At 35.8% G+C, this 15,837-nt stretch overlaps 3 protein-coding genes across 13 annotated transcripts in view; 1 reads left to right on the top strand and 2 right to left on the bottom strand.

Moving 5' to 3' along the window:
• The window catches only part of LOC121798413 (protein MEI2-like 4), a 6,999-nt gene extending 984 nt beyond the window's left edge, over positions 1–6,015 (top strand). For 4 of the 6 annotated variants that reach the window (XM_042197408.1, XM_042197405.1, XM_042197407.1 and 1 more), the window contains 14 exons: positions 250–422; positions 591–636; positions 1,453–1,785; positions 1,887–2,305; positions 2,403–2,561; positions 2,682–2,798; positions 2,879–3,027; positions 3,216–3,289; positions 3,406–3,816; positions 3,914–4,568; positions 4,759–4,843; positions 4,926–4,994; positions 5,070–5,249; positions 5,398–6,015. In XM_042197408.1, coding sequence (XP_042053342.1) covers positions 357–422; positions 591–636; positions 1,453–1,785; positions 1,887–2,305; positions 2,403–2,561; positions 2,682–2,798; positions 2,879–3,027; positions 3,216–3,289; positions 3,406–3,816; positions 3,914–4,568; positions 4,759–4,843; positions 4,926–4,994; positions 5,070–5,249; positions 5,398–5,556 — 2,922 coding nt within the window. In that variant the 5' untranslated portion in view covers positions 250–356 and the 3' untranslated portion in view covers positions 5,557–6,015. Of the gene's footprint in view, positions 423–590; positions 637–1,452; positions 1,786–1,886; positions 2,306–2,402; positions 2,562–2,681; positions 2,799–2,878; positions 3,028–3,215; positions 3,290–3,405; positions 3,817–3,913; positions 4,569–4,758; positions 4,844–4,925; positions 4,995–5,069; positions 5,250–5,397 lie in introns of all 6 variants that reach the window. The other 2 variants (XM_042197410.1, XM_042197409.1) reach the window with 2 other exon arrangements.
• Positions 1–15,837, bottom strand: part of LOC121798419 (DEAD-box ATP-dependent RNA helicase 21-like) — a 794,448-nt gene that overhangs the window by 665,679 nt on the left and 112,932 nt on the right. The gene's annotated exons all lie outside the window — the stretch shown is intronic.
• Positions 6,197–9,969, bottom strand: LOC121798444 (OVARIAN TUMOR DOMAIN-containing deubiquitinating enzyme 1-like). Of its 6 annotated transcripts, none has more exons than XM_042197452.1 (9): positions 9,825–9,969; positions 8,737–8,909; positions 8,141–8,206; positions 7,979–8,062; positions 7,741–7,863; positions 7,317–7,369; positions 7,175–7,224; positions 6,928–7,028; positions 6,197–6,664 (listed from the first exon to the last, which is right to left on the bottom strand). In XM_042197452.1, exons 2-9 carry the CDS (start codon positions 8,902–8,904, stop codon positions 6,404–6,406), a joined length of 906 nt encoding a protein of 301 aa, XP_042053386.1. In that variant the 5' UTR covers positions 8,905–8,909; positions 9,825–9,969; the 3' UTR covers positions 6,197–6,403. The 6 variants fall into 6 exon arrangements, with proteins under 6 accessions (XP_042053386.1, XP_042053389.1, XP_042053387.1 ...); XM_042197455.1 differs by having other exon boundaries at positions 9,844–9,967; XM_042197453.1 differs by having other exon boundaries at positions 8,737–8,930; positions 9,825–9,964.

Genomic DNA, 15,837 nt, shown 5'->3' with positions numbered 1-15,837 from the left:
TGAATTATAGGTAGATTGGCACAATTTATTGGCAACCTATATATCGAACTGAATATATCAAATGAAACAGCTCTACTTTTAACTTAAATTTTGATTAGCTAGACACTTACATTTCGTGTTGGACTATAACTACTAAATCAGTTGTATTTGTTTGTGATTTTCGCCTTGCTTGTCAAGCTGTTGCTCATGTGTCTGGTTTTCCATTTTCTCTTTCATCGGGTGTTAACATTGTCCCAATTGTCCGTGCAGGTTCTTTCTGAAGCTGTATCCTCTTAACTTCCACAAGAACTGATTTTTTGTGATTGTTGGAGGCTAAGGGGTGATTTATTCTAAAAGGATTGACCAAGCCTTCTAAAATGATGAACTCTAGGGGTTTTTCTCCTTCATCCTTCTTTTCAGAGGAGGTGTGCTTGTCTGATGAGGTATTGATTGCACATACAATATTTAATAAGAGAACTTCAGAATTATAGGTCTACAGTCTGGTGGTATACTTTGTGTAACTGTCATCTTCATCTTCAGAAAAACATCATACATGCTTTTGCTTGCTATGTGATTGATTATACATTATTCTTTCCTTCTTTAATTTGCAGAAACAGGTTGGTATAAAGAAGATGGACCAAATGAGTGGTTATGCCGGTGAGTTGTTCATGACAATTTTATACAGAGTTGTATGAAGGTTCATGTTTCTTGTAAGGTTTCCAATCCAGTACTGATATTCATCTTATAAAGTGGAACATAGAATAGGCGGGAAATGGGATGCAAATTACTTTTGTGCTTACTGAGAAAATTTATCTTACAGCATGGCCTCAATTTGTTCTGTAAAAGCTAAATTTATGATATTCTTGGCATATTTGGTAACTTTATTGTAAGAAACTGAAATCTATCAGCTTTTATCAATAATCATTATTACTGTTACATTTAATCATTCGTAGTTTTTTATGTTATCAATCCTCAAAGACTAGCTTGTGCACTACGATTGCTGTAGGTATCCCTTCGTGGTGGCAGGCATTTCTTAATAGTTACAAAATCTCCTCGTTTGTAGGTTGTTATTGCCAATTTTCTTTGATATCAAGGTGGTTTTACATGTGGTTAAGTTAGCACTTCACTAACCTACAAGGTTAAGTTTATTTCCTACTAGGAGTCTGCGATGGTTAAATATATGTGTAAATTCAGAGGCATGCATGATTGTGCTATATCCACTAAATCTCTGTTCAATATCTTTGTGCAAGTTATGAGTCTTACATGAAGTGAATTAAACTATTGTGAAATTGAAACTAAATAATAGTGACAATGCTTTTGTGGTTGGGATAAAAAGTCAAATGTATTCTAAGTACTGTAACATTTCGAAAATGGTTATGTACAGATCATAACACTTTTCTTGATGTTATTATTTGTATTATATAGCCACAGGTCTTGGTGAGGTCTTCTGAAACATGTTTATACTCTTTTCAGGTTTCAAACTAGATGGGATGCTAAGACCTGAAGGCGTTGCACATGAAAATAAAATCCCATTGGATTCACATACGGGAAATGGTTTTGCTCTTCCTGACTATTATCTCAGTCGTGGTCGACATGTTAACCTTTTGTTGGGTAATCATCTTATTGGAGCAGTGAGCCGCTCCTTGCCGAGTGCTGTTGATCATGATATGGGTTCTAGAACTAATTCGAACATAGAGCCTGTGCCATATTGTTTTGATGGAGATAAAATAAACCTCACGGGTGCTACTGCTCAGTATGAAAATGGCCTTTTTTCAAGTTCAATGTCGGATTTATTTAGTAGAAACTGTATGTACTCTTTTTTCCCATAGTTGTGTTAATTCTTAAGCTGTCCATTCGTCATCCAAGCACCTGCCAATAAAAACCATGAATCTGTTTTTATCTTGCAGTAAAATTGTCATCTAACAACGGCCCGTATGGTCACTCCTTTGCTGGTGCTGCTTCCTCCCATTATGAGGAAGAGGAAGTTTTTGAATCGCTGGAAGAACTTGAGGCTCAAACTATTGGTAATCTTCTACCAGATGACGATGACTTGCTTTCTGGTGTGACTGATGGGTTTGGCAGTGTTATGAGATCTAATAACGTGGAAGACGTGGAAGATCTAGACCTCTTTAGCAGTGTTGGAGGATTGGAACTTGGAGAAGATAGCTTTTTGCAAAGAAATCCTGAACTTTATGATTTCAATTCTAACAATCAGCTGGGATCCAACGGCGGGGAACACCCTTTTGGTGAGCATCCTTCTAGGACACTCTTTGTCAGAAATATAAATAGCAACGTTGAAGACTCTGAATTGAGAACACTTTTTGAGGTAAGTGGTATCACCTGTCAGTATTTCGAATTGTGTTTCAAGAATTTTCTGGTCGTTTTCTTACTGGTGAATTCTTGCTGTTATACTGGTATTGCAGCAATACGGAGACATCCGCACCCTGTATACAGCATGCAAGCATAGGGGATTTGTTATGATCTCATATTATGATATAAGAGCTTCCTGCAATGCAATGAAAGCTCTTCAGAATAAGCCATTGAGGCATCGGAAACTTGATATACATTTCTCAATTCCTAAGGTGGTTTTCTGAATATGTGCCTTTTCCAACCCTGCTTTAATCCTGTTGTTTTTCCCTTTACGTATGTGAAATTTAAATAGATATGTTCTGAAGTATTATCTTACTATATATCTGTTCCAGGAGAATCCATCGGAAAAGGATGTAAACCAGGGTACCCTTGTGGTTTTCAACCTTGATTCTTCTGTTTCAAATGATGAACTCCGTGAAATATTTGGTGTCTATGGTGATGTCAAGGAGGTAATGCTCTAATGCGGCTTAATTGAATAATGTCTAGTTTTCACATTCGTATTGAGCATTACCTATTTCTCTGCTTGCAGATTCGTGATTCTCCGGGCATGTCTTATCACAAATATGTGGAATTTTATGATGTCAGAGCTGCAGAATCTGCACTTCGTGCATTGAACCGGAGTGACATTGCCGGAAAGCAGATTAAGCTTGAACGAGGTCGACTTGCGGGCTCCCAAAGGTGCATTACTTCAAATCTCCATTAAGCATTTCCGCTGTCACATCCATTATCTCCATGTGCTTCCTTAATAAGCTTCCTTTTTAAAATCAATCTTACGAACAGTCACTTTTATCTTTTAATGAATTGGCTGGACTCTGGCAAATGCTTCTTTCTGCTGAATCTAACAGCTTATTATGCCCCATGTATAGATTTCTGGAGCAGGAAGAATCTGGTTTTCTGTTGCAGCATAGCCCTTCGAATAACCTATCAAGTGGATTTTCTGGTAATTTTATTTCTCAGTTTTGGATGATTCATGTTCTTTGCATTCAATTACAGTTCATGAAATGGTTCATAAGTATATAATTTATATTCATAATTTATATTTATATTTTATAATAGCAGGATCGCTTTCGCTTGGGGGGACATTCTCTGGTACAGAGAATGGCATTCATGGCCCTCTCTCGACAAATGGAGGTCATATTGGTCCTCTCCTGGATGATGTGCTACAACATGGTGTATCATCTAGTGTACCTAACAGTTTACCATCTCTAATTAGAGTTGAATCTGGAAACCAATCCAACATTGTTGAATCTGGCCATCTACGCAACCACCCAAAATTTGAGCTCCAGAGCCAGTCGAATCTTCATCCGCATTCTCTTCCTGAATATCATGATGGTGTAGCAAATGGGCCTCTCTTCGGCTCTCCAAGTAATATAGCTGCAAATGTTAATATCCGTCCTCCAGAAATAAGTGATGGCCAGCAGTTCCGTAGAATTACCCCCAATGGACAGTCAATCGAGTTAAATGAAGGTAACACGACCTGGTTTTGGTTTCCCCTTCTCTTTTAATGCATCTTTTTTCTTATTCATTTGTGCTAACTGCTAACTGTGAATTACGTTCTCTTCAGTTTTTGGTACCTCTGGAAACGGGAGCTGTCATCCTCCCGGGCGTCAGTACATGTGGAGTAATTCCCATCATCCACAACAACCTCAGGCTGTTTTATGGCCTAACTCGCCGTCATTTGTTAATGGCATTGGTGCTGCTCATCCTTCACAGATGCATGCTGTACCTCGAGCACCATCTCATATGATGAATCCACTTCTATCTATAAATAGCCATCATGTGGGATCAGCACCTTCTGTCAATCCTTCTCTATGGGACAGGCGGAATATGTATGCAGGGGAGTCGCCTGATGCTGCTTCTGTATTCCACCCTGGTTCGCTTGGGAACATGAGAATGTCTGGTAATTCCCCACATCCATTGGAATTTGTCCCTCATAACATCTTCCCGCTCCCTGGTGGAAATTGTGTGGACTTACAAATGCCTTCCAAAAATATTGGACTGCATCCCCATCACCAGAGGTGCATGATTTTTCCTGCAAGAGGCCAAATGCTTCCTGTGATGACTTCATTTGATTCTCCTAATGAACGAACCAGGACTCGTAGAAATGATTGCAATTCAAGTCAACCTGACAATAAAAAGCAGTTTGAGCTTGATTTAGAGAGAATTGCACGTGGAGATGATAAGCGGACTACACTTATGATAAAGAACATTCCTAACAAGTAAGTAGTTGTTCAGTAATTTCTTGAGTTCCTTATTCATATACAAGCTGTAACTCTTATATGAATGGTGCAGTGATTTGTATAGTACCAAATACGTTATATAGATAATGGAATTGTGCATGCACGTCACTTATGTACTTAATTTTTGTACACCTAATTATTTAATGTTCTTTTATGGCTGTGTTAATAGGTACACGTCGAAGATGCTTCTTGCTGCAATTGATGAACGTCACAGAGGAACTTATGATTTCATTTACTTACCTATTGATTTTAAGGCAAGTTTATTTTACCCTGTAACTTATTTTCCTTTTTATGAATGACATTGTTTTGATCATAACGTGTTTCTCCTTCTTGCAGAACAAATGCAATGTGGGATATGCTTTTATAAACATGACTGATCCTACACTTATAGTGCATTTTTATCAGGTATACACGATATTCCTCATATTCTAGATATCTGGTATTGAATTGGCTATACTGAGTTCTTTATTTTTTTCTCAGAGTTTCAATGGAAAGAAGTGGGAGAAGTTTAATAGTGAAAAAGTGGCATCTTTAGCATATGCTCGAATCCAGGGGAAGGCTGCCCTCATTGCTCACTTTCAGAATTCAAGCTTGATGAATGAAGACAAAAGATGCCGGCCTATACTTTTCCATACAGATGGTCCGAATGCCGGGGATCAGGTATGTTTTGTGTATTTGATAGATGAATCAGAAATGTCATGTTATCTCTTCAAGTGTTATTTCTCTGTATATGTTAAATCCCTGCGGTCATTGCTTGTTGAAGGGTGCCAATAATATGAAATGTATTCTTTGCCTATTGTTAATGTAGGTTCCTTTCCCAATGGGTCCCAACATTCGAGCACGGCCTGGAAAAACCCGAACCAGCACCTCCGATGACAACAGTCAAGACATCCCATCAAATTCTCTGAATGGGGATGATTATTCCAACGGAGACTCATCTTCTGGTTCCGGTAAAGATTCAGACTGAGTTTTGTGACGCAACTAACATCGTAGAAACTCAACAACACGGGCTAGTCATTGTACTGGAAATTTTGGTATTGTACATTAAAGTGTGTGATGGTTAAGAGGGAAGAGCAGAAGAGTAGTGTGACTGGGGATTGAGAGAAAGCATTGTTGTGTAGTAGAAATTGACAATATGGCTGACCAAAGAGCGTTGGAGTATTCGTTGTGGTGCGGTTACTGAAGCAAAAAGCAACATCATGGAGCTTCGAAATTTTGAATGTTAATATTTTGAGGAGTTCGGTTGTGTTGTACTGTGTGTGTTTGTATAGAGAGAGCAAAGCACTTTTTGTTTGGCCCCGCTTTCATCTTCTCTTGTTTTTTGGGCAATTTGCTAAGAGAAGTCGGTAACGAACTGCAACAATTTCATTCATGGATGGATTGCATCATTTCCTTTTTGACTATGTAACTTTCACTTCTTGATGTTCTTCCACTTTCCCACTGCTTTTATTATCTTCACTTGGTGGAACATATCCTTTTGTTCTGTTGTATTTGATGTTTATAGTATGGAGTACTATATTACTGAGTGGGTACCACCTATCTTTGCTCTTGGTACATAATCAGTTCCAAAGGTCATGAGAATCAAATCCTATATCACTCCAATAATCTGTAAAATGAAGGAATATACTTCATACACTCAATAACCTGAGGTCACATCAACAAAGAATTAAAAACATCAAATATGCGATGATATATCATCACTTTGCTTAATGTCTAAAAAATCATCATCAAGAGAACATCCATCCCACCATATTCACACAAGGAGATTCTATTTTTACCAGACACAAACTTATTGGTACTGCTGGTAAAACAAGTTATTTTGGGTACAGTATGTCATAATGACCGGGTCTGTAGAGCAAGGTTATGAATGGTGTAACCGCCACAAAACCACCGCTATTAGCATCCGTGACCGCAACAGGAATGAAATCGTGATGGTTCACGCTCACGCTGCCTTTATCATCATGACTGCGATCAAGATAGACTATGCGGATTGGGACGCCAAGTGCATCTGACAATGCAGTAATGTGAACATGATCACTCTCTTCACCCATTGGCTCCACGGATGATTTGCAAAACTGCACCAGAGCAGGAACCTAAGCAACAGAATTGTGGCAGTAACATGGATAAAAAACACTAAAACAATGTCCCATGTGAAGCCTCTTTGCATCCAATATAAGAATAGAGATTTCAGTCTATATTATATAAGCACATCTAATGTCAGACTGCTTGACCCTAAAGGAGTATGGGTCTCATGATCAAATAAGTTTATAGTACAGTCTTTCAGATGCTACAGTAAATTTTCCGCACACAAAAGAATTGAATGTTACGCAAAACCAACCTGCTCCACAGAGGTATTAGTTAATCCTTGAATAAATGGTTCATAGAACTCCGAACGCTTCTTTATTTCACCAGAAGTAATAAATCTAAAGAACATCACAACTAGCAAAGACAAATAGTCAGTTATTTTAATTTAAAAAAAAATATTTATTATGGACATGATAAGCAGCCAAATTATATATACTGATATACATGTATTTATCATGTCTGTCTTGATATCATTGCAAGGTTCCGTAAGTGCTACTCACCATAGTCAGATACATACTGATCTCTACTTCTCTGTACAAGTTCCTCATGGCTGTAACCACAATAACAAATATTAGGCACCGATGGAAAGTCGAAAGCAGGTTAGCAGAAAAAAGAGTCGCAATTAAAATAAATCCTATGAACCTTATGCAAGCTTCTTTCCCTGAAAGAACACTTTCAAGTTGCTCAAGGAACAGCTGAAAACAAGTATATAGATTCAGGAAGTTAAGTTTCAGGATTTCAACCGATCAGGTAAGAGTTATACTGATAATTAGTTTTCCTCCAAAAATTAAGCTGTGCAAAGCTTTGCTTGTAATATGAATAGTGTACTTGAGAGCAACATATTGGTTATGCAAGAAAACTTTAAGAATTGCAAATATGGCACGCTAATAAAGAAATAGTTGAGCTAATTAATTTTTAGCATTAAAATGCATCACCCTAAAGATATTTGTCCCTGATAAAAGAGTACCATATGACAAAGACATGGACCTACCATGAATCAGGAGCTGAATTTATGCTAGTACCAAGGTGGTGCAAACAAACTGTTCAAAGGTTGTTAAATAAGTACCGCAAAAAAATCTTCAAAAGTAAATTCTGCGTAGCCCAAGCTAATAAGTGTCTTCCTGCATTGCTCCACACTGACTGTGATGCGATCAATTTCTGCATGGTCTTGTGATTCCAGAATATGGTCCTAATTTGATGGGTAAATGTTTCAGTAGCTAAAATACGGAAGACTAAAGCATGATTTCCAACTGAAGAAGATAAAATTATGCGAAGCATTTAAGAACACATACTATCAAACATACCAGGTAAGCAAACATGAAGCCCCGGAAGAAACAATTCCCATCTCCCCTTGTTCGCCTGATGGCAGCATATTGATCGGTCAGAACCTACAGATATTGTAACGGCTACCAGCACTGAGGATAGGAAGCATGTGACAGAGAAAAATGCCAAACAATAAAGCGGACCTTAATTTTCTCCAACAAAATTGGGTTTCCTGACTCATATTCGTCTGCTAAAGATGAGAGAGGCTCCTGGAATATCACTTCCAAAAGTCATTCACTATGAATTAAGTAGATGCTACAAGAGCAATTGTGATATTATCACTTAATGAATGGTCTATATTAGCTAAAGAAAATCAGCTTTGTATCTAAAACCAATACAATTTTCCTCATAAGAATATAAGAGAGATGGATTTTCAAAGTTATAAGGATAAAAAGCCAAGAAAATAAAATAAACAGGTCAACAAAGAACGATTTCAAATCAAGTGACTTATTAACAAGTTCCTGCCAAATGTAAATAATAAACTAGTTGTACACACATCTAGATTGGACCAAAAATGAAACTGATTTCTAGGATCTCTAAAAGATATTCCCCACTCATTTAGTCAAGAATCCACCAGAACCAGTAATAATATAACTATAAAGGCAATCACCATATTGTATAAATCAAAATAGAGCAAATAAGAAGCTTCACTACCAATGTAAGATGTAACTATCATAGATTTACTATATATAGCATATCCACGAAAAATATTGCTTCCAGGGATTAATGGCTTCCTTGCCTTATCACCAACAAATGGGATTTTCCCAGCTTCCTCTGCCTGTATGGCGGAATGCTGCTGCATAACCTCATCATCCCTATAATTTGTCCAGTCATTGATCTCAGAAGTCTGTAATGATACTTTGGTCTCCGTTTCAGGCTTCGCTGCTTGACCATCCGGATTCTGCATCTTTACTGCAGTGGTTGGGAAATTTACTGTCCTTGACAAGTCAGATAGAAATACGGTAGCAGGCAAGCAGGTGTTGTGGTTTTATGTCCAGAAACAGCATGTACCCCTGAAACGTAGATAGCATTGTCCTATTCTACGAACCATCACATGTTATGGCAAATGCAAATATGACAGACAGAGAAAAAATTGTCATTGTTCAATTGCAGAATAATCTGCATCTCCCTATTATCATACCAGGTTGTACTTTTTGGGAATAGCATAACGCGCTCGCCAAGTATCAGAATACTATATTATTATATAGACTGTCATCACTCATCATAGAAGTAAAATCCCCCATACCAGTCAATATGATAGTCTTATGTTATCTTATCGTGTAAATAGCAAAAGATTGCAGAGCGAAAATTGACGTATTACAAATGAATGTAGGCATATATGTGCTATATTAAAAGATAGGACTGAGCATCTTAGTTCTAAACACAAAATTTCACTTAAAAATTGAGTAATACATGACCACCAACTGCACAAAAATAGACTAAATACATACTACTATTACAGAAACTCAAGACTAGAAGAGACTAAGAAAAAACCCAACACATCCTTCATTAGTAATTCACCCTCTACCTGCACACATCTTCACGCTACCACGCGAAATTCACAAGAACTCATATCCCAATTCTCCTAAACTCAACCGAATCAAATTAAATGTCAATGTCGCGGCCAAGAAAAAAAAACTACAAACTTATAAGAATTAAGAAATCTTTTACAGCAAATCTAAAAGGTAAATAGAAACTTGAAAATGAAGTACCTAGAAGATCAAGTATAAACAACATAAGCACAAGCACTGAACAATAAATTATGTAGACAAAAACGGTTACACTGTGGACTTTGAACAATTAACAGTAGCCAAATTCATGTCTCACTTGTTGGAGCAGAACGCACCGAGTAGGAGCAGATGGAGAGAAGAAGTGGATCGGTAGGAATTTGGAAAGAGAAAGATGATCTGCGTAATTTGTCTCACTTGCTGTAGAGTAACACGATAACAGAGAGCGGTGGTGGAAAGAAAAATTACCAGACTTTTCTTTATGTATATTTGTATTTAAAAATTCCAATTTCACTTTTTTTAGTATAATTTCAATTTCATTTCACTTTTTTAATACAATAAATAAATCCTGGCCCATTAACCGCGCAGCCCACTGCTCAGTACGGCCATTCCCACTATCCTCCAAAGCCCAAAGTCCATAAATACTCCTTTATTCCAATGTGCTCTGTTTCAAGCAATCACAATATTCTTGTACTAGTATTTAACTCAAATACATTATACTCCATGTAGTAGTCTTTTTCTTCGACTTGGAGTCTTGGATGTCAATCTTGTTTTTGTGTATGTATGTACTTCGTTGCTTAAGTATCTTGTGATCAGCTCTGATCGTCGTCGTCGTCATCATCATCAAATGTTGTACTATTTGTGACTTGAGCTCCTGAGATGATCCCCATCTTCAATATCAAAAATAAGGCTGAATCACCAAAACATTTTGAAGCGATTATGTCTATGAGTAGTTTAATTGTTGTTATTGCTATTATGTTTATGAGTAGAATTTTAAGAATTAAAAGTAGCTACTCTATGTTTATTTGATTATTAGTAGTATTGTTTTGCTTCTGTAGGGGATCACACTTCCATTAGACTTTGAGTTGTTATCCCGGTGAGATTTTCAATTTTAGGTTTATTCTTCTTGAGATATGATTATGATTAACCATACTATATGTTAGTACTACTCTGTCTCTCTCTTTCACTCTTTTTAAACCTAAGCTAAGTTACATGCCAACCCCTGATCAAATACGACTAACTATGCAATTTAAATCATGCTTCCCATTAATAAATTATATAATTATTTTTAACTTTGTTATGTAGAGTTGATATGGCTCTTTAAAAATAGAATCATGCGAATTATGCTCCCTATTTGGTCAGAGATTAATAAATGTAACAAATTGTAGGGTGGGACTAATTAATACTACTAGTAATTCTTATATAGAAAAAAAAAATGAAAGGTGTGTTGGCTGTGAGGAGCTTAAGTTAGTAGTAGTACTATGGCGTGGGGTACTAGAACATGTGAGAGCTTATCATGACAAATCACATGCAATGTATCCCTAAAATCTTATACTCCAATCTATACATATATAAAGCTCCAGTTTTTTTACTGTCATGTGGCACTATTTTTAACGGGGAAAATGATGTTTTTCTTTCTTTTTTTAATTAATTTTTGTAGCCTTTCATGATGCACATTGTAGATGCTACACGTTTAGAATCAGAGTAGTATTTGGTCGTGTGACGGTTTTTACACAATAAACTAAAAGTCATCCATGCTTCCAATGTTGCTATTGTCTTTTTTTACTCCATTTGTACCTGAAAATAAAATTAATTTTAGTTAGAATTATCAATCTGAAAATAATTGTAAAATTATTTCATTATAAATTTATTAAAATATAATGAAACTTAAGTATGCATGCACAATGAGTATTGTTACACTATAATAGATGAATCCTAATCTATTAGAAAGAGTAAGACCGAGAGAGAGAAGATGACAGACAAATATTTAGATCCTATCATATAAAATCACAATATTTAGACCCAATGAAATCAAGGAGAGAGAATATAATTCCAGTTTTACAACATTTAAAATAAAACAGAGAAAGAGACCGATGGAAAAAGAGATAGAGATCCAGATATAGATATTGAGAGAGACCGATATAGATATAGATAGAGATAGAGAGAGATTCATTTTTAGTGCAGTTTCCAAAAGAAAGAGACATGTTTTATGCAATTTCCATTGCAATTAATACCTAAAGAAAGCTTAAAAGTATGTTAGTTTTCAAATGAAACCTATAATTAGGCATGCACGCGGTTCAAAAACTTCCGGTTTCGGTTCAGAACCGGCGGTTCATGGTTCAACATTTTCATGAACCGGAATCGGCCCACCAAGAGTTCCGGCGGTTTTGGTTCCGGTTCAAAAAACAGCTGGTTCAAAACCGTCGGTTTTTGGCCGAAACCGCCGGTTCCGGGCCGGTTCGGCGGTTCGTTTTTTTTTTTGCATTTTATTATTTATTTATGAAATGTGCGTAAATAAAATTCAAAAAATCAAGATGAAAATTGCAATTTTATTGAGATTACAAGTTACAACAATTACAAATCACAAAAAACTTGAAGTTTTAAACAAAAAATTTAAATACAACGACACTACTAATCTACAACGAAACTAATTACAAATTTCAAAAAAGACTTGAAGTTCTGAACAATAAATTTATAAGTATATATACTCTTAGTCGGTGAAGGAGATGTTTCTACATAACTAAATTGAGGACACCTTTAGCAATTCAACCTTAAATGTTGAGTTTAGTCTAACAATCAACAATTATAGTAGAATTGTAAAAAGTTTCCCGGATTTAGCCTTATATAGAAATCTACTTAACCGACTAGAGTATATACAAATACAATTATTTAATTGTATTTGCATATTTTTAAAGTAGAAACAAATGGGAAAAAAAGAAATAAAGGGAAAAGGACTTGAGCTCAACTTAAAATTTAAGTTGAGGTGCCTACGTATCCCTAATGCTCATTTGCATTAGGGAATCAAAGTCCACGTAGTTCTCTTACCTTACTTACCTATTTGGCTTGCTTGGCCGGCGATTGACGGTTGGCCTACGATTCATCCCCGGTGAATTCTTCTTGTGATTCCTCCTGACGATCATCCCAATCATTTTCTTGTTCTCTGACGTCAGCTTTGGCCCAATCATCAAGTAACATCACGGCTTCCATATTTTTCGCGGAGAGCTTGCTTCTTGATTCATCCAACACACATGATCCAACACTGAAAGCGGACTCAACGGCGACAGTGGAAGCCGGAACTGAAAAAATCTCCTTGGCCATTAACGCAAGCATGGGAAAATCTTTCTCGTGTGTTCCCCACCAATCGAGGACTTCGATTTGGGCGGGAGGAGTTGGACCTTCATCTCCAAAGGGAAAGAGTGAATCGAAATATAAATCTAACTCACTTACCTTACCTGAGGTCGACCTTCCGCCGGTGCTGTAGCTGTATAGGTCGGTTAATTGGGATTGCGCGTCGGGGTCATCATAACCAGTTTGAAATTCGAAGCCAAAATTATGTTGTTGAGGAGGGGTAGGTCTTCTGACTTGGTGGATATTGTTATACTTAGTTTCATATTCGGTTTAGAGAGCACACAAGTTAAACTCGAAGGTTTGTTGGACAAGTGACCGGTCTGAGAGGTTTATTTGAAATGTTTCGGTTAGGTTTATTCCATATTGGTAATTGGTAATTGGTATCCGCTTGCAATGCTTGAAGTGGACCAAGATCAATAGAACTCAAATTGTTATAATAAAAATCTAAAATTCTGAAAGTACCGACTTATTTTCATTTTGGATCCAAGACCTTTGCAATAAAAAACACCGTTGGAATCTCACTGAAATACTTAGAGCATCCGCAATGGCGGACTTCGCCGCGGAATTCCCACGGATTTGCCAGAATTCCGTGGCGGACGTCTGCCATTAGGCACGAATTGCGCGGATACGGAATTCAGCTGAGGACGTCGCAGGTCCGCGGCCTTCCGAATGGAGTTTTTTTGGTGATTAGATTGGCATTGTTTGGAGTTTTTCAGTTTTCCAATCTCTTTTTTTTTTCTTTTTTGAACTGATCAGAATGTTTATCTTAGTTTGGTCTGGGATGTGGTCGATGGATTATGTTACTTGAGTTAATTGTTATGGAGTTGCTGTTTTGGCATTACAGGTTTGGGTTTTTGGCCAGGCTTCTAAGATGAATCTTTGCTAATACCTTTGTTATTTAATGAAGGTTATGTTTTGGGCTATTTTTTTATTTTTAGATTTTATTATTTCATATTATCTATAACCTAGCACCAATTTCAGACTTACGCTAAATATAATTCATATGTTTAGCATGATGGTTGGTCATTTTTTATAACTGTTTCTTTTTAATAACTTCTCCTAATTATATAAATACACATAAGAAGTTCAGTTTTCTCTAGATTAATTTCCTAACACTATTATATTATATTTAGATAACTAACTTTACAAATAAGTGTCTAATTCAATCAAATATTGCAGAGATATGATATAGAGCATATTATGAAATTAATACACTTCAAGGAAGGTTGAAATTAAGAAATTATTTGTGGTAAACTGTTTTACATTTAATTAGCAAATACAAAGCATTATCTTAGTCAAATTCAACATGCAAAACTCACATAAAGCATTTAGAACTTCATTTACTTCAATGGAATATATTGCTGACATAGATTTGTTTTGTACACTTGGATCAAATTTTCTATCATTTACTTGCATAATTTAGTTATCTAAGTATTTTATTAGTTAGGTAACATACCTTGAATCAAATGTCCTCTGTTTTTTTTGTCATGTTATAGATATTTTCCTTCCTCTTTACTCTTCCAATATATAGGTACCTTTGCAGAAAATGTGACAATCAGACCAAGGAAATGAGAGCTTATTGAACTTGTGTATATATACTCTTCCAATACATAGTTTGATTTTTTTCTTGCATCAACTTATGCTAGATAGGGAAGAATAGCTTAATCTCCCTTATCAAACTAATTAAACTACCATATAAAACAGAAGACTAAATATCAGTTTATGTTCCAGTGAATTATCTAATTGTTTCTTCTCATTATGAAATAATTGGTTCCTCAAATTTAGTTTGATTTTATTTTGTCATCAATTTATGCTAGGTAAGGAAGAATAGTATAATCTCTCCTATCAAACTACCATATAAAACAGAAGACTAACAATATGTTTCTGTTCCAGTGTATTACCTAATTGTTTCTTCTCATTCAAATTCAATTTTTGAAAATTATATATAGTTTATTTATACACAGTTTTTTAAAGTTCATTATATTTTAAAACAAGTTTTCCAGGAGTATTTGAGCCCATTCCTGAACCCTAAGCATAATACTGGGAAAATGAAAGATCATATTGGAATATGTGATGCCTTTTATTTTAACTCCTATTTAAGAACTCATTAGCCTTCAATTGAACACTATACTATTGCAGTAGTTGTGGTTTACATTTCTTTTGTGTTTGCAATGAAAAAATTAAATATGTTTGCAACTTTAAAGAGCTGCTCATATGAACAAATATCAACTACAATTCAGGTGAGTATTATACCATTGATTGGTATGAAGAATTGACTGGTATCTCTGTTTATCCTCCTTTAACATTCTAATTGGACGAGCTGTCATTTTTTTCCTGCCAAATACAAAATATGAGTTCTAATTTATATAATAATATGTACACTACTGTATAATATTGATCAACTTTTTCTTTCACTTATCTCAACATTTCTGAAGGTGTTATCCTTATTCTTCTTTTGAGCAATCTGCAAAGTATTAGTCAGATTAGTATAGATGTTTTATATTGCTGAGAATCATCATTTTCTTGTATATACACTTGCAGTTCTTGAAGTTCTGTTTATTTCAACTTATGAGTCACATATTCATTTTTTTCCACCTCTCAAGTCATTTAGTTTTTATGCTTATTCATGCAGTGAAGAAAGAAAATTATACTACATGTCTATGTGGTGTGAATCATTTACTTTTTCATGTAGAAAATTGAATAGCTGCTTGAAACCATGCCCTTTGTCCAATGAATTTGCAATTTTTGTTAGCAAATTTTAAAAAATCTTAATAGGGAGATATGTTTGTATCAGATCTAAAAGTGAAAGTGTACAATATTAAAATGTAATAGTCACCGTCACAGTCACAGTCACAGTCACAGATGTATTCAAGTGTTTATGAACAATATTTAGGCATGCAATTGGTTAGAAAACAGAAAATGCTAAATTTAGTGACAAAAACTTATCTTTTTGTGTAGGTAGAGGGTTCAGGTCTGTATTCCAT

This window comes from Salvia splendens, chromosome 4 (assembly GCF_004379255.2).
Source record: "Salvia splendens isolate huo1 chromosome 4, SspV2, whole genome shotgun sequence".
NCBI classification, from domain to species: domain Eukaryota; kingdom Viridiplantae; phylum Streptophyta; class Magnoliopsida; order Lamiales; family Lamiaceae; genus Salvia; species Salvia splendens.
The sequence above is the reverse complement of the archived record's forward strand: the minus strand, read 5'-3'. Positions and strand labels throughout refer to the sequence as shown.